The 17954-nt window shown below is 46.2% G+C and overlaps 1 protein-coding gene across 22 annotated transcripts in view; it reads left to right on the top strand.

The window, feature by feature from the left end:
- The window catches only part of NCOR1 (nuclear receptor corepressor 1), a 115594-nt gene extending 98181 nt beyond the window's left edge, over positions 1-17413 (top strand). For 14 of the 22 annotated variants that reach the window (XM_040245890.1, XM_040245885.1, XM_040245897.1 and 11 more), the window contains 10 exons: positions 39-526; positions 2826-2954; positions 3439-3596; positions 3769-3992; positions 5956-6102; positions 7312-7454; positions 10209-10262; positions 10641-10862; positions 14265-14444; positions 16041-17413. In XM_040245890.1, coding sequence (XP_040101824.1) covers positions 39-526; positions 2826-2954; positions 3439-3596; positions 3769-3992; positions 5956-6102; positions 7312-7454; positions 10209-10262; positions 10641-10862; positions 14265-14444; positions 16041-16228 — 1933 coding nt within the window. In that variant the 3' untranslated portion in view covers positions 16229-17413. Of the gene's footprint in view, positions 1-38; positions 527-2825; positions 2955-3438; positions 3597-3768; positions 3993-5955; positions 6103-7311; positions 7455-10208; positions 10263-10640; positions 10863-11977; positions 14445-16040 lie in introns of those variants that run through there. The other 8 variants (XM_040245905.1, XM_040245904.1, XM_040245893.1 and 5 more) reach the window with 7 other exon arrangements.
- The last annotated feature ends 541 nt before the right edge of the window (positions 17414-17954 follow it).

Below are 17954 nucleotides of genomic sequence, written 5' to 3'. Positions count from 1 at the left end.
GTCTCCCCGTCAGACTTGTGCTTTGGTTTTCTTTTCAGGCCACTGCCTGCCGGGGGCCCTTCCATCAGTCAGGGCCTGCCGGCCTCCCGTTACAACACCGCTGCGGATGCCCTGGCTGCTCTTGTGGACGCTGCTGCATCTGCTCCCCAGATGGATGTGTCCAAAACGAAAGAGAGTAAGCACGACGCCACCAGGTTAGAAGAGAATGTGAGGAGCAGGGCAGCAGTCAGTGAGCAGCAGCTAGAGCAGAAAAGCCTGGAGGCGGAGAAGAGAGCCGGTCAGTGTCTGTACACCTCTTCAGCCCTGCCGAGTGGCAAGCCCCAGCCTCACTCTGCAGTAATTTACTCTGAGGCTGGGAAAGAGAAAGGGCCTCCTCCCAAGTCCAGATATGAGGAAGAGCTAAGGACTCGAGGGAAGACCACCATTACCGCAGCTAACTTCATAGACGTGATCATCACCCGGCAGATTGCCTCGGACAAGGACAGCAGGGACCGTGGCTCCCAGAGCTCAGACTCTTCCAGTAGCTGTATGTATCTCGGCCCGAGCCCGCCCCACGGCACCACACATGGAGTCACCTGACTCCAGGGGAAGCGAAGCACACGGTGTGAATGTAATGGAGAGGTTGTATGGGTTAGTGGTGCACAAAAGTCTCTCCTGCTGTTACGCCTTTAAGTATCTGAGCATCTTAAGTACACTGTCATGTGTTTCCTTGAGGAACTTGGCCTTTCTGGGGATGAAGCCACAGGGAGGCAGACAGAGGCAGAGCCACTCACATTTCAGGTTCTGCAAATGGGTATGTCACACGCTCCGCGCTTCGAGACCTTGTTCCTCAGGAGAACTTCCAAAGGCGTGCATCAGGGTCTAGGGTGGTGCCCCAAAGCCACTAGTAACCTTTTTCTAAGATACAGATATTTTTAAAAGACCACCTTATTGATAATTATGGTTATTGGTAATTGGTATTTCTTATAAGTTGGATTTTGAGCAAGTGTAAGAATTTAGCAACCTACAGTAAAATACTAGAAAAATTGTTTTAAATGTATTTTTAACTACATCCTAAATTCTCTATTGAATTTCTGAAGGCAAGTATTTAAACACATATTCCTTAGTATTGAAGTAATGTAACTACACATAGTAACCTCTCATTTCCATTCGTGAATCGAGTAGAGTCGGAGACTGTGACCAGTGGGGTCCTGTGCACTGCCCAGCGTGCAATACAAGGTTCTGGCTAGTCTGCACCTGATCCTGACTTGTTTGGGTAAACAGCCCCATGGCTGAGGTCTGGAGAGAAGCTTGGTAGCCCTATGTGTCCATGAAAGATATCTGTTAGCCTGGACTGTGGAAATCTGCAAAATCGGTGCTGTACCTACAGAAAATTGGGACAGTCTCTAGTTGTGTGACTGGGTCGTCTGGCGGGAAGTCACTGGCACACACGTGGTAACCATCCTGGGGCTTGTGGAACACTTGCTAACTACCTGACATCACTTCCTTTTTGCATCACAGAATGTCTGCAAGCAGTCTGACTGCTTTTCTGATGGTTTATGTTTCTGAGCGTAGTTTTATTTTCATCACTGACTCGATTACTTGTGTGAAGCACCCAGGCTCCTCCCAGTTACCCAGCGTGGCTTTCAGTTCTTCTTCCTCAAACCCCCTCTTCCTGGCCCCCGCCCCAGACATCAAGGGCACTGAGCTCCCAGGAGCACCAGGCCTCCTGCCGCCTGTGCTGCCCTGGGGAGCAGAGTTTGGGAGCAGCACCCAAACAGTGAACAGTGATTGGTGCCTGTCCCAAAGTAGTACCAGTTAGTTTGCATATAGTGACATATTTTAGTTTCCAAAGCTGATTTCCACCCCTGTTACCAGATCTCTGTCCTAAGTATACTAGAGCCAGGTCCTTGCAGCTTCCCTGACCTGGTGGGGGCGGGAGAGGGCTGTAGAGCTGCGGTTGGAGCAGTGGGTGGTGCACTAGTAGAGGAGTTCTTTCCCACCTTCTACCCTGTGTCCAAGACCTGACCACGCTTGCTGATCTGGCCAGGGTCATATACTCTTTGGGCCTCTGATCATTTCCTCAGATGCTTCAGTGCACCCAAAAGTGTGCACAGCACTCTTGAGTCAGAAGGGTCCTGAGCAGGAGGTCACACCCTTCCCCAGCAGCTCCCCTGTTCTCGAGTCTGAGGCCCTGGTAGGACTGAGGAAAGTGCTTGGACCCCCACTGCTTAGACCCTCAGTTCCCAAGGGCACCATCTCTTGGAGGGCCCTGCTGTGATGGCGCGTGCTCCCTTCCTCCCTGCAGACATTCACCGCCACCTCTGTTCATGTTCATGGTGTAACATGGGGCTAAAAATGGGAGTCATTTTCGTCAGGAGCACTCAGTGATTTGAGAAAATTATTACATGATGTTAATCCACAGCGTTGAAGTTGTCCTGGTGAAGAAGAGCAGACTATCCGGGATGGAAGTGACTTGGAAGTATGTACTGCTGAGGTCTCCTCTCATTGGTTTAATCTCTTGTGATGAATTTCCTGGTGATTTTCTTTTTCAGCCCCCAGCAGAAGGTCGAGCTCTGTTTCTCTTCTGCTTCACCTCAAGGTTTTAGAGCCTGCAGATTTTCAGGAAACTCTGTACCTTGCCAAGATGAAGAGCCCAAGGAAGTGATTAACTGACCTTTGCCACAATGCACTGAGCTCCTTGTTTGTTTTTTCATTAACCTGAGGTGCCATTGAATATTTCTGATGAGTAAAACCTGAAAATATGCAAATAGATTTGAAGAGCTTGGAACTTCTGAGCTTGACATAAGATTAGTTTTAAAATAGATTCTTTTCTTTTCTTCAAGTATCTTCTCACCGGTATGAAACACCTGGCGATGCTATTGAGGTGATAAGCCCTGCCAGCTCTCCCGCACCACCCCAGGAGAGGCTGACGGCCTACCAGCCGGAGGTCGTGAAGGCGAGCCAGGCAGAAAGTGGGTCTCCTGTGTCTTCACGTGTGCTTCCTGTTGTCTGTCCAGGGCATGTTCAGAAATAGCTCATTTTGTTAGTTTTGTTTTAGAGTAATCTTCTATGAGTCTAGATAGCTATCCACTCCAGTACTATTGCCGGGAAAATCCCATGGACAGAGGAGCCTGGTAGGCTACAGTCCATGGGGTCGCAAAGAGTCGGACATGACTGAGCGACTTCACTTCAATGGAAAACTATTTTTAAGTCATCAGTGACTTTTAAAATATGTTCTAATGATACTGAAAATAGTTGGTATTAATTTTGTTTGCCCACTTGTGCTTTCACATTTTATTCTATGCTAATCTTCTGATGTCTCTCAGTGAATAAATATTTTTTCTTCAAAATTAAGATATGAATTCCCCATCCTGTGTTTCTCTGAGCTGTTTAATCTTTGCTCATGAGTGAAAGGTGGGCCTCCCTGCAGTAAGCCGTCTGTCTGTCCCCTGTTAGACGAAGCCCCCAGACAGTATGAAGGACCACTGCATCACTACCGGCCGCAGCAGGAGTCCCCGGCCCCACAGCAGCCGCCGCCGCCCCCCTCACAAGCCGAGGGAGCGGGACAGGTGCCCCGGACACACCGGCTCATCACACTTGCTGACCACATCTGCGTGAGTTTTTCACTACTCTTTATTAGTTAGTGGGGTCTCTGTACAAGATCACATAGAAGGCCACATTTCACATAGAATCACAATAAAGATATCTAGATTTTTTTTATGTTACACTTTTTTTTTTTGCAAGTGCTCAATGGATTTAACCAGTTCCTCTTTTTCTCATTCACAGCAAATTATCACACAAGATTTTGCTAGAAATCAAGTTTCCTCGCAGCCTCCCCAGCAGCCTTCCACTTCTACATTCCAGAGTTCACCATCTGCCTTGGTGTCTACACCTGTGAGGACGAAAACATCAAACCGCTACAGCCCAGAATCTCAGTCTCAGTCTGCTCACCATCAGAGACCAGGCTCAAGAGTCTCTCCAGAAACTCTAGTGGACAAATCCAGGGCCAGGTATGGTCTCCCTTGGCCACATGTAGGTTCCCCAGCAGTGAGACAGTCGGACTCTACCTTCATGATAGGGGATTCATTTCTTACCCAGAGTTTCTTCACCTTCGTTCCCTGGAAAGTGTAAATGAGAGTTTTTCCTTTGTATATTATTCTTGGAATGTCCACTGTCTGGGCAGTTGGTCCTATATGTTTTTATTATGTGTCCACAAGTTGATTGCTGTCCTTTGTGGGTTTGCAGACAGTGCTGTGGCATGGGTGGTTGGTAATGTTGGGTCTTCAGAATCACAGTGTGTTCAGATGTTTAGGAAGCTGGCGTTGAATAATGTGAGGCTGCTCAGTACAGGGCTCTCTCCAGTGTTCTCCCCAGGGCTCTGCGCTGGGAAGTTGCAGGTAGTGGACTGAGTGTTGGTGCGCATGTTAGTTGATGGAGAGCAAGCAGCACACAGATTTGTCAAGTTCATAAAGATATGAGAACGAGTCTGGGGTTCAGCAGGTCAAGGACTCTGCAAATATCTGGAGACACATGGCAGGTGGATGGACCAGGGCAGTGGAAGCAGCAATTGATTTTGTAGCAGGCCTGGTTCTCCAGCCTGCCTGCCAGCCCCCAAGTTAGCAGAGAAGAGTAAGTACAAGATAAAGTAAGATAAAGGAGTAAGAACAGTGTATTTAATAAGCTGAACGATACTCCTTTAGGAAAAAACTTTATTGTGGGATTTTTTTGAACATACAGAAGTAGAGAAAGTGTAACATGCCAGCACCCAGCACAGGCCCCATGTGTTTCATTATCCCCACCTCTCAAACTGGAGTGTTGTGAAGTAAATTGCAAATGACATAAGTCATCTCAAGCAGCTGGATGATCTTAAGGACATGATGAAAGCATTCTCTTTTAACAAAAAAGAGCTTCAGTTATCAAAGAAGAACAGAAAGTTGTAACAATCATTCATGATACATTCTTGATACAAAGTGCTATATAGATTTTGAACAGTTGATGGCCATTTATGAGAAACAAATCATTTTGATTTTTTCCACATCACTGCACCTTGCTTTTGAATGAGGAATGTTACATTTCTTTCAGATTACCTTGTTTTATAGTTTAAAATATTTATATAATCCATACTGTTATAAAATACCATTAATTGATTTTTCAACCTATAAGCAAAACACAGAGGAGTTGTTCTAGAGTTCTGGAACAATGTAAATGCTGTAATCATATAAAAATGGCTGAGCAGGCTATATAAAGTAGACAAACTAAAGATTAAAATCAATATAGAGAAGGTAATCAAGTCCTTTATCTTTTGTGGTAAGACTGATAGCTACTGTTTCAAGTTTTGATACACCAAGAAAGGTATATACCATTGGTAAAGTGTGAAAGTCACTCAGTCATGTCCAACTCTTTGCAACCTCATGGACTATACAGTCCATGGAATTCTCTAGGCCAGAATACTGGAGTGTGGGTAGCCTTTCCCTTCTCCAAGGGATCTTTCCAATCCAGGGATTGAACCCAGGTCTCGATCCCGCATTGCATGCGAATTCTTTACCAGCTGAGCCCCAAGGGAAGCCTAAGATTGGTAGTTACCTCTAAATCATCTAAATAATCAAAGAGCTAAAAGAAATGGTAAAAAATGGCCACCTCTAATTGGATGGGGTAATTGGGGAAAGAAATGGCAAACGATACTAACCTATAATGATAATGAAAACATATATTAAAGGTCACTGATGGCTTTTATTCATTAAAAAAAAAAAAAATTTGGCTGTGCTGGGTTTTAACTGTGGCACTCAGGATCTTTAGTTGTGATAAGTGGGATCTATTAATATTCACAGTATTTGAGGTGACTTTTTTCTAATATTCAGTGTCAACTTTTGTTCCCTGAAATGACTAAAGTAACCAGCTAACCAGTGTCTGTGTGTGTTTAGGGGGAGCCGAGGTGAGCCCTGGGAAGACAGTCTCACATTTCATATGTTGCAGCATCAGGCCTGGAAAGTCCCCAGAGAGGAGTCACATCTCTTCAGAGCCCTATGAGCCCATCTCCCCGCCTCAGGTTCCTGTTGTGCACGAGAAGCAGGACAGTGTGCTGCTGCTGGCCCAGCGTGGAGCCGAGCCCACGGAGCAGAGGTGCGTAGGGGCAGCACCATGTGGCTGTGCGCGCGCGCATGTGCATGCTCGCACTTCCTGCCTTCCGTTTCCCTGAAGTCAGCGCAGTTTTTTCTCTTTCAATCATGTCAGTAGAATCACTTTATTTTCCTAGCAATCAAATGCTAGTGGATTTTACTGAAGAAATTCTTATATTTAAGTAGATGATAGAAAGTAATTGTTCATTATTCTCCTTGAAATTAATTCCTTATGGATCTTTTTTAAAACCTTTTTGTCTGTGTGGACATTGAGCCCCTGAAGTGCCTGCCAGGCACCTGGTGTCATGTGCAGTGTGTGGAAGGTTGCAGTGAGCACTGCTTGCTGTTTTCTCACCAGTTTCTAACCCTTACCCCCACCCTGTGAATTAGTGGATATTTATTCCATTGGGTTTAAACGCTTTTAGTTTGGCCCCTATATAATTCACAGGTACCCAAGTAGGTGCTGGTACCTTTCAGTGAAATGAGGAAGAAATCCTGTTTTGGAAAGGGAATGATGTTAACTTCAATTATATGTTTACATGTTTTCCCCTAAGCTTGTGAGTTTTTGAGGACAGAGACGTCTTAGTCATTTTTTTTGTTACCTTCTTTGTCACGTTTGAGTGATGGACCCGATTAGGTTATCAGCACCTTTCATGTGTTCTCTGTTACCGTCTCTGGCACTAGTTGGCTCCTGGGTAGTCCTGAGCTAGTTGAGGAGACTTGTGTTTCTAAATGTATTAGCATAGGAAGCTGCAGATATGATACTCCGCTCATGCAGGCCTGGAAAGATTCTAACAAATAATGCAGTTTTATTTCTGCATTGTCGCTGTGCTGTTAGGTCTAACTGTCTACTGCTTAGGTGTGAGTGCTTGCTATTTTATAGGCAGGTATGCTAGTGGTTACAGTCTTACACAAAGTAATTTTGCTGGTTAAATGGCCCCCAGATTATGTGGTCACCCTCAATACACCAGGGTCTGTGCTGCAGAGAAGACGGGAGCATGGCAAGCTGTTTTGAGGGCTCCTGTTACCACCTGTTTGCTCTCTCAGTTCTAGACCGTCTCCACTCCAGGGCTCCTTTTCTGACGTCCTCTTGGCCCCAGATATGTCAGTGCTCAGACGGAGAGGGCCTCAGGCCTGGCACTTGCAGGGGGTGGGGGTGGGGCAGGGAGGGGAGTAGGAGTGCATGGTGGTAACAAATGGCTGTTCCCAGCAGGAATGACTCCCGCTCACCAGGCAGCATAAGCTACCTGCCTTCATTCTTTACCAAGCTCGAGAGCACGTCCCCCATGGTGAAGTCAAAGAAGCAAGAGATTTTTCGTAAGTTGAACTCCTCTGGTGGAGGTGACTCTGATATGGGTAAGTGGGATTTCTTTCATGAACTCCCATAAAATGTGCATAAATAATGATAGCTCCATGTTGCCTCTCACGTAACCCTTGAGTATGAGGGCTCTGGCAGGCCGGTCCAAGCACATGTGATATGAACTCCTCCACAGGCCTCCGTTGGCTCTGCTTGGGGGCTTTCTGTGAGGGAGCCCCACCCAGCACGTGCACAGCTGCCCATTTCCTCTTTGAACAAGTGTGGGTCTCAGAAGTGTGTGTCTTACGTGGGGCTGGATTGGCTCTCCAGTGTTTACCCCCTGGTCTACCCCTCATTTGGGTAGACCATTCAGCTGTCTGCAGACAAGGTTGTGCTCCTCTAGTTGTCTATCCAGTGTGGACGTGCACAGGCAGCCAGCTCTAAGCATTCCTACCATCCCAGGTGCTGGTCACTAAAAACCTTTCATTCAGTTAGCCTTTCAGTGGGTTCTGAGTACCATGGTAGGACCCATCCCCAATTCATCATCTTAAGGGGGTCTGGGACCACACTGGGTGTTTCGATGACCTGTGTGTTCAGTTCCAGTGACTTAGTGTTGGTACCAACACCAGCCTCCTGCGATGAGCTGCCCATGGCCCATACCTCTCCCTGCTATCCTGTGTCTGTCACACCAAGTGTGGGACCAGGTTGTGTGTACTTGTTTGTGCCTTTCTTTGCTCTACGAGTCTTTGTGGATTACCTTCGAAGCACACCTCCCACAACTGAGGATGGTGCCAGCCTCAAGGCAGTGGCAGCAGATGGTGCATGGCCTGGGCACCACTGCCTGCCCCAGGCCCTGTTGTCAGTGTGAATGTGGATTATCTCGTGTCACCTTCACAACACTCTCCATGCCACATGCTAGCATCATCTCCACTTTGTAGATGAGGACACTGAGGCTTGGGTTTAGTGACTGTTGAGGTGGCGGGACTGTGGTTCAGACTCATGGGTGCTAGCTCCAGAGTCCATGCCGCCAGTAGTTCAGCACTCGACACCCTCCCCAGGGCTGCCCATAAATGCCCACAACCTTCCTTGCCTGCTGTTTTCACACTCACGCCATCAGCCAGGTTCACTCATCCCCTTCTCTTCACATGTATCCAGTGATCCAAGGTTCTGGGGAAGCCCTGCAGAACCCAGGGTTTCTACCATCAGTAAACCCTGCCAACTAGGAACTGCCAGGTGGAGTTATGTTTGGATCTGTGACATGGTGATTAACAAAGGTTGAAAGTCCCAGAGGAGAAAGGATTATTAGCCCAGTGTCACTGTCACTTGTTGTGTAGTTATCCCAGCTCTTAATTACTAGATTTGAGAAGTCCAAGCCCTCGGCAACCAAGATGGCTTCGCCTCAGCTCAGGGTTCCCACTGAGGACATCAGTGCTTTTACTTTGCAGAAGCCTTCATGCTCTAAACTTAGCGACTCTGTTCTCCCTGCTGCTGTTAACACTAGTGAACAACTTACTCCTTCCAGAAATGCTGTTCCCTTGGTTTTCAGTACTGCTGTTTCCAGTTTCTTCTTCTGCTTCTTTGGCTGATTTTTGTGTCTCCTCAGAAGCCAGGTCTTGCTCAGCAGGGCTCTGAGATGTTGGTTTGCCTCCAGCACTGTAGAACTGCCTTTCCCCACCTCTGAGGAACGATCATGTCCTCTCGTAAGCCTGTCTTACTCCCGTCAGTCCAGAGCAATGCAGGGATCTGGGAATGGGCGTTTCACTCAGCTCCCAGGTGATTTTGCTCTGAGGGCCTCAGGAAGTACCTGCTAACCTGAACCCCACAGGGTCCAGTCTGTTATTGTTGGTTGAACAATAAGAAATTGTCTTCATCTGACCATTTTTGACCAATAAGAACATGATTTTCTTATTCAGCCAAATAATGGCTTGTATTTGTATGGCTTGTATCATTTCACAAATAATGGTATGTATTTGTGAAAGGAATGAGTCCTGTTCTCCAGGTTTCTATGAGAACTACAAGGCCCTCCTTACCCCCTTGTGCTGTTTTCAGGTTCAGTTGGTTTACTGTTCCCTGACCCATAAGTGAGGCGCCTCCTCCCCGCCCCTGTCTCCTTGTCCCAGGAGTCAGCATCCAGGCCCCCTCACCCCAATCTGCGTGGACAGGCCTCCCTGGTGCAGGGCCGCCCTTCTCTGGGACACTGCTTGTCTGGCTACTAACTTACTTCCTGGATTCTTTTTCAAGTTTTCAACCTTGAGTTGGAAGGCATGATAGAAACACTGTTTCTGTTCCCAAACTTCTTCCATTTTGGGCACAGTGCTTTACAAGTACTTCCCAGGTTGTCTGAGCTGCTGTCATTCAAATAGAGCAAATGACAGACTGCACAGTTAGCAGAAATGAACAGAACCAACAGGCAGGATCTCTGCCTCACCCTGGCAACTGCAGCAGGGACACATGGTCATGTTCGTTCCTTTCACGGGGGCATTCTCCCCAGGATCTAATCTCACACCTGGCTGTGAGATTAGAAGCTTGGGTTCCTAGAACCTTGGGTTCCTGTCCTGAGGCCAGCTTCTTCCTACGTGTGTTTCTCTGGTGCTGCAGAAGGTCCTTTCCTTCCTGGGCTGTATTACTCCTGTTCTGATTTACTTAAAAAAGTAATTATTTCTCTTTACCTTCACTTAATGGGTAAAGAATAAAGTTGATCATGGAAAATACTGTTAATTTACTGTAGACTTTTTTTTGGAGACTTTATCTCATTCCGTGCACGTGATCATCACATCTCAGTTAATTAACTTGAATGTTTGTTTTAAATACAGCAGCTGCTCAGCCAGGAACTGAGATCTTTAATCTGCCAGCAGTCACCACCTCAGGTAAGACTCAGAAAACTCATACAGTAGCAGTCAGTACAGCAAATAGGCATTGCGTACTGGCTGCATGCCAGGAACATCATTTAGTCGGGGAGGGACACGGAGGCAGTCACAGTAAAAAGTGAATTGAGGGTCAGTAAGTACTTGTTGAAAACATAAATGAACAGAGAATCAAAACTGTTGAGCTAAAAAGAGAAGAAAACCGTCAAGCAACTTTCACACCAGTGGGTGCCTAATTTAACACAGGAAAGCGCATGCTCTCGGGGGATTAGCTGCCTCTGTGGGGCTGTGCTGTCAACACTGTGCCGGGCCGTGTGTCCTGGGCGGTTCCTGCTCCCGTCCTCCCTCAGAGTCAGGCAGGTGCTGTGCCGTCTCCTGCAGGCTCCGTGAGCTCCAGAGGCCACTCCTTTGCTGACCCTGCCAGTAACCTCGGGCTGGAGGACATCATCCGGAAGGCGCTCATGGGGAGCTTTGACGACAAAGTGGAGGATCATGGGGTGGTCATGCCCCAGCCGGTGGCAGTGGGGCCTGGGGGCGCCAGCACCTCAGTGGTGACCAGCGGCGAGACCCGGAGGGAGGAAGGGGACCCATCACCTCACTCAGGTAAGGGGCTCAGTTTTGTGCTCTTCACCATGTCTCCCAAGAAAAAGCCAGTCCGTACCCCAGGTTCTGATGGGTCATGGAGACATTTCACTTATGTGCTCAGTCACCTCAACTTTTCTTCAGCCTCTTCAGACATGTTATAAGTGACATAAAATTAAAAGGGATGAAAATTTCTACCCAGAATGTCACCCTCCAGTGTATCAGTGTTTTTGTTTTCATGTAGTCCTTATCTGTGTGCATACATTGTAATTGTAATACTGATGCAATTTCATATTCTGCTTTTGAATCAAAGTGACTTGCTATTGTAATAAAAGTGACAGGCCCCATATAAAAGAATTATAAGCCACAGAAAAAAATAAGGGGAAAAAAATCCTTTTGATCACATTGTATAGAAGGCTAGTGTTAAAAAGGGTAGCTTATTGGAATGAAGTCATTATACATCGTGTTATAAGCACACAAAAAACCATGACTCTATGCTTTATATGTTTATATATAAGCTTTTTTCTTAATCTGTTGAGAATCTCTCTTATGCCTTAAAAATAAACTGAAGGTCAGCAATATTTCAAGTTTGTTCTCCTGTTATGGTCACACAAAAGATTTCACTAAGGATAAGAAAATGATTAAAGAGATGAGTGGTTTTGTTTTTCCCTATATATGTTAACTTTAGGACAATATAAATTCACTTCCTGCTCTCAAAGATGAGACACTTGTCTTCTAATTTCTGCTCTAACCTTCAAGTTTTGTTGATTTTAAATGTCTGTGTGTGTGTTTTAAGTTATAATATTGGTGATTTACAGAGTTCTGCTTGTTGTGTAGTCTTTTTATCATGGCATTTCTTGGTGAGGTTTCATACCCTGTTTTTTCAAAAAGGCTGCTGTGTCCTGAGGTCCTTCCTGCTCGAGAAGGTCTTCTTTGCTGCCTTTGTTTAACAGTTTGGCAGGTATTACAATACTAGGTTGGTGCAAAAGTAATTAGTTTTTGCATGGTTGAAATTTGCTGTTTGATATTGGAATACTTTCTTAAATGTGGTTATGTTATACATCATTTTAATGCACACTTCTTGCTTTATGTTTTTTTGCTAATGACTTGTTACTTGCTGTTTATGTTTATTTTAGACTATGGAAATGGTGTTAGACAAAAAGCAAATTCAAGCGATTTTCTTATTCGAGTTCAAAATGGGTCATAAAGCAGTGGAGACAACTCACAACAACGAATTTGGCCCAGGAACTGCTAATGAATATACAGTATAAGTGGTGGTTCAAGGAGTTTTGCAAAGGAGATGAGAGCCTTGAAGATAGAGCATCGTGGCTGGCCACTCCAAGTTGACAACAACTAAGTGAGAGCCATCATCGAAGCTGATCCTCTCACAAGCACACAAGGAATTGCTAAAGAACTCAGTGTTGACCATTCTACAGCTATTTGAAGCAAATCAGAAAAGTGAAAAAGCTGGATAAGTGGGTGCCATATGAGCTAACAAAAAAATTGTTTTAAAGTGTTGTCTTCTCTTATTCGATACAACAATGAACCATTTCTTGGATTGTGACATGAAATGAAAAGTGGGTTTTATGGGACAGCCAGCAACAACCAGCTCAGTGGTTGGAAGAAGCAGCTCCAAAAGCACTTCCCAAAGCCAAACCTGCACCAAAAAAAAGGTCAGGGTCACTGATGGTCTTGCTGTCCCGTCTGATCCACTACAGCTTTGAGTCCTGGTAAAACCATTACATCCGAGAAGTGTGCTCAGAAAATCGATGAGATGCACCGAAAACTACAGCTGGCAGTGGCAAACAGAGCCCAGTTCCCCACGGAGCCGGACTGTCCAACTCCTGAAGCACTGGTGCTGTGACGTGTAAACTGGGCTCTGAAGCTTTGTCTCATCTGCCATATTCACCTGACCTCTCGCCCACTGACTACCACTTCTTCAAGCATCCTGATAACTTTTTGCAGGGAAAAGGCTTCCACAACCAGCAAGATGCAGAAAATGCTTTCCAAGAGTTCGTTGAATCACAAAGTACAGATTTTTACACTACAGAAATAAACAAACTTACTTCTCAATGGCAAAAATATGTTGATTGTAAGGGTTCCTATTTTAATTAATAAAGATCTGTTTGAGCTTAGTTATGATTTAAAATTCACGGTCTGAAACTGCAATTACGTTTGCACCAACCTACTATTAAGACACATACTTTTCTCAAAACCTCCTGTAAACATGGTTGTATTTCTTCTGGCATTCATTGTTGTGTAAAAAGTAAGACTAGATTCCCCCACCACCTCCCTTTTTTTTTAGTGATGACATTTTATCCGCCCAAAGAATCCTTTTTTCTTCAACTTCAGTAAGTACATCAGTGTGTTAGTGTTCTTCAGCCTGTGTCGATGCCCTGATCACCAGAGCGGGTGTGCACCTTCCCAGTTTCCCTGTTCAGGGAAAAATTGTATCAGATGTTCCTTAGTTATTTTCTCCATTTGAGAAAGTTGCCTTTTCGCTGGATAGTCTTTGTACTCTGTTAGCTTCTCATTGTTTTAATCGTCTTGATCCTTTTTCTGTTGCTTTCACTCTCAAATTTCTCCTTTGCACCGGTGTTTCCTTTTCCTTCACGGCTTGACTTCCTGATAAGCCTTTTCATAAGCCTCATTCATTTTGGTGATCTTGGAGCTTCGTTTGTAAATGGCCTTCATGTATTGTGAAGTTTTCCCCCAGTGTTTGAAGTATACCCCACCCCACCCCCATTTTCTGTTGTGTTATATTGTCCTCATCACCAAGGACTTGCATTTCTTCTCTCTCCAGATAGAGGGGTAGAAAATGCTTTTTCTCCCTTTTTTCTGTACCCCAAGGATTGGGGGCAGGGTGAAACCATTCTGCTGGGGCTGCTGACCTGGGCTCTGATCTCTTTGAGATCCTTTTAATGTTCTGTGTGAGAGCCCAGTTAGGGCTTCGCAGTCCTGCAAACCAACTAAACAGCCTGGAGAGGCAGAAAGGGCTTCCTTGACTTGCCCGGCCCAGCTGATGCCCAACAGCTTGAAGGGGCTTCTCGTGCAGATTTTCTCCTTCCGCTCTTCACTCTTCTGTTGATTGATGAGGGCAGAGAGAGTGAGGATTTAAGACTTTTGTTAGTTAGTTTTCGGCTTCTTAGCAGTTTTGTGCTCCAAGGCTAAGAAAGAAATGATGTTTCAGAAACGTTCGTTTCTTGGTTACCTGTTTCTGAGTTTATGGCATGAGGACGGACACACCCCTCTGACTTGAGTTGCTGCGAGTGAGTTCTGGCTCTCGTGTGTTACCAGGGTCTGGACTCTTCATGCTCCCATCCCGCTTTCTCCTGCAGCAGATGGTCAGCAGCACTGGGGTGCTCTTTCGGTTTGTGAATGTGACTACTGTGTGTCAGTAATGACAGTTTATTCCACTTTCAGGAGGAGTTTGCAAACCAAAGCTGCTCAGCAAGGCTAACAGCAGGAAATCGAAATCGCCTGTCCCAGGGCAGGGCTACCTGGGAGCGGAGCGGCCCTCATCGGTCTCCTCCGTGCACTCAGAAGGGGACTACCACAGGCAGACGCCGGGCTGGGCCTGGGAGGACAGACCTTCCTCGACAGGTGAGGGGCTGCTGCCAGGGTGCAGATCCGCATGAGCTGATGCCAAGGCCTTGGTTAGTGCTGCTCCTAAAATCAGGTGTTCTGCTAAAAAATGCTTTCCATTATGGTATGGTTAAAGGGTTCCACTGTTCTTAATAGAAACTGAATTTACATAATCTGAGAAATTTTAAGAATGATTACTAGCAGAGAGGAAGAGCTGTGATCACAGCTGCCCTCAGGCCCCTTGCACCTGTGGGGAGCTGGTGGCGGCACCTGACCCAGGTTCACGGCTGGGGCCTGTGGCTTCAGCTCTCCCACGCCTTCTGCACAGATGTCCTTAGAGAAAGTTCTTAGGAGCTAATGGGAACCAAGACCAAACACGGAAGAAACCCGGCACCCCTCTGTAGGCTATCTTTACAGACAAAAACAAAAGTCTAGGGTATTTTTAATGTTTGCCCTTTTATGACTATTTATAAGCTGCACTGGGTCTTGGTTGTGGTGCTTGGACATCATTCTTACTGCTGTGCAAGGGCTTCCTATTGCGGTGCAGCAGCCTGTCTAGCTGTTGCCTGTGCTCAGTAGTTGGGCTGCACAGGCTTGGTTGACCTGTGGCATCATTGTTCCCTGACCAGGGATCAAATCTGAGTCCCCTGCATTGGAAGCAGGTTCTTAACCACTGGTCCACCAGGGAAGTCCCCATTTTGTAACCTTTTAAAAATTACGAATTAACCGTGATAATAATGGAGGGCTTTCCTGGTGGCTCAGACTGTGAAGAATCCGCCTACAATGCAGGAAACTTGGGTTTTCCGATCTCTGGGTCGGGAATATCCCTTGGAGAAGGGAATGGTTACCTATGCCAGTACTCTTGCCTGGAGAATGCCATGGACAGAGACTGGTGGGCTATAGTCCATGGGGTCACAAAGAGTCAGACGTGACTGAGTAATGAACACTTCCACTATAACGGTCATCTTGAAAATGAACTATTTTTTAAAGTAAAACTGGGATAGTTGCTGTGGATTTTAGAGTTTCATCTGTGCTTTTCAGAGGAATTAACTCCACAAATACATCAATGAAAAAATCTGAACTGTGCCCTCCTTTAGTTACAAATTTCTTATTGGTATTATAAAACATAATTTGAGGTACACTTAATCACTTTATAGTTTCTCCCACCACATGCAGAGTAGGGGCTTACTGGTTTGAAAACTTCCTAGACCAATGACTGTTTCTTCTTGTGTCTGATGCTGTGGCGTGTGCTCTGGTTTTAGCATTTCTTAGATTGTAGGTGGCTTCCTGGAGACAATGACACAATCTAGGCATGGCAGAAGGTGCAGTGCTGTTGTGAGGCTTGTGTGTCCCCCTCCGCAGCCTGTCCCTGGGTCTGTCTGCCACTGACCAGCTGGGCCCTTGTCCCCAAACTTCCTGCTTCCTCCTGTGTTATCAGAGTCTTAGTTTGAGCCAAAAATCCAGGAGTTGCACTTGGATTCAGCAGCAGCCCAGCCTCAAGTGCTCACTGGCTGTGTCCTTCTGGACGGTTGGTTGCTTGGGAACGGTGCAGCGGGGAGGTCTGTTCTGCCCCCACCCGGAACCCCGCTCAGATATGCTCACCTCTCTCCACAGGCTCGACACAGTTCCCCTACAACCCCCTGACCATGCGGATGCTCAGCAGCACGCCCCCCGCACCCGTCGCCTGCACTCCCACCTCGGCCAACCCGGCTGCCCCGCACCAGCCGAGCAGGATCTGGGAGCGGGAGCCGGCCCCACTGCTGTCCGCACAGTACGAGACGCTGTCTGATAGCGACGACTGACCTGTGGGCAGGGGTCCCAGGGTTGGGGGGGCTCCAGTTTCTGATGGCTTCCTTTTTAACTGCAGGCCCAATGCCTGCCCGCCTAGGATTTGTGCCCAGAGACTTTTCTGGAGAGCCTGGACCATGGACGGTAAAGAGACGATGGAAATTCATTTTGGGGTCAAATAAGGTTTGGAAAAGACTGCCTTGATACAGGCAGTTCCGTGGATCATAGTAATAGTGGAGGGTCGACATGTAGAGTTTTTAAAAAGTGGATAATTCCTGTTCTTACATCTGTTTGTAAAGAAACCATGATGTCTCTAATCACTCTGTAAATAGAGGACCTTTTTTTGCAGTGTTCCCCTTGCTGTAGTATCTGGTGTACTTATATTCAATCAGCACATCAACTTAGGGGTGATTTTTTAAAAATCTCTCGTCTACCTTTTTAACACTTGCCTTCCAAACAACGTCATACAGCCCAGTTCCATGGTGTTGGCTGTCACGGGCATTGTACTTTTATCCAATTTTGTCTCCTCTAAGCTCAGATTCCCGGTGATGTTTAAAATCTTGTGGAGATGTTTAGATTTTTAACAGATGCTGCCATAAAATCTGTACATTAACGTATTAGGGTCTAAAGGAGAAACAAAATTCTGCCATATTGTAAATTTCCAGGGCAGGTTTTTTTTAATGAGAAGCACTGAAAACATAGTACTGCATGGATATTGTTCTAGTTCAGTTTCTAACATTTTAAAGGCTTATTTGAGGTGTACGTACCCCGCTGTTACGCACACTGGTAATTAACCCCACCTTGGGTATTTGCCTGCATTTGATGCAGCAAAGCTTTTGGTTTGCAAATAAATCCAACTGCCCTGTCCACCAGTCCATAGCTACAGTAGATGATTGTGACTGAAGGCTTTGGTGTCTCAGGTTAGCTGATGTGTCACTGGCCAAGTTGGAAGGTGACGTGGTACGGACCCTCTCGGCTGTGTGTCCTCCTGGGCTTAGGAGAAGCAGACGGCCCTTCTGCTGCATGCCGCCTTGTGCTTATACTTTCACTTTGATTCCTTGTGGGCAAGTGTTTGTCATCAAATGTTTTCATTTCACCGAATCTCAAGGAGCAAATAATTTAAAAGACTGGTACTGGAGGACCAGTCTTAATCTTCATTAGTAATTTCTTGTTGAATTAAATTTTTTTCATACACTCAAGCACAGCACTGGCGCATCCTTCTGCAGCGCACGGATGCTAACGGTTTGGGGAGGTGTTTGTTTAGAAAGGAAAGAGGTCTCTCAAGATGATAAACACGAGGACTTTAGACTCCAAATTAGACCTGAGTTTTTCAACAGAAGTCCTCAAGCCTCTAAAGAGAGCAGCTGTCTGACAGCTGGAGGAGGCGAGGCCTCCTTTGTAGTGACTTGAGACTCCTCCCATCCCTTGGCATCTAGTCTCTGTTTAATAGGTATGGACGCAGGTTCGGTATTTTGCCCATGTTGTTTTAAAAAAGCAACAAGGACAGGAATGCTAGCCAACATCTCTTGAGGCCTGTGGCTGCACCCACATGTAAGTAAGCTCAAAATAAGCTTTGGGTGGGGTGGTCAGGGCACGTACTGACAGGCTCGACCATGTCACTGCGGGGGAGAAATTCCTCGGTAAAACGTGCGAAGCAAACACCACCTCCCTCTCAGCAACTCACGCAGCTGTGAAAAGATAAAAGCGCACTAGATGCTGAAGGTGAGTAGTTATAACCAG

The sequence above is a fragment of the Oryx dammah genome, unplaced genomic scaffold (assembly GCF_014754425.2).
Source record: "Oryx dammah isolate SB20612 unplaced genomic scaffold, SCBI_Odam_1.1 HiC_scaffold_8, whole genome shotgun sequence".
NCBI classification, from domain to species: Eukaryota; Metazoa; Chordata; class Mammalia; order Artiodactyla; family Bovidae; genus Oryx; species Oryx dammah.
Note: the sequence above shows the minus strand (reverse complement) of the source record. Positions and strands in the feature narration are given on the sequence as shown.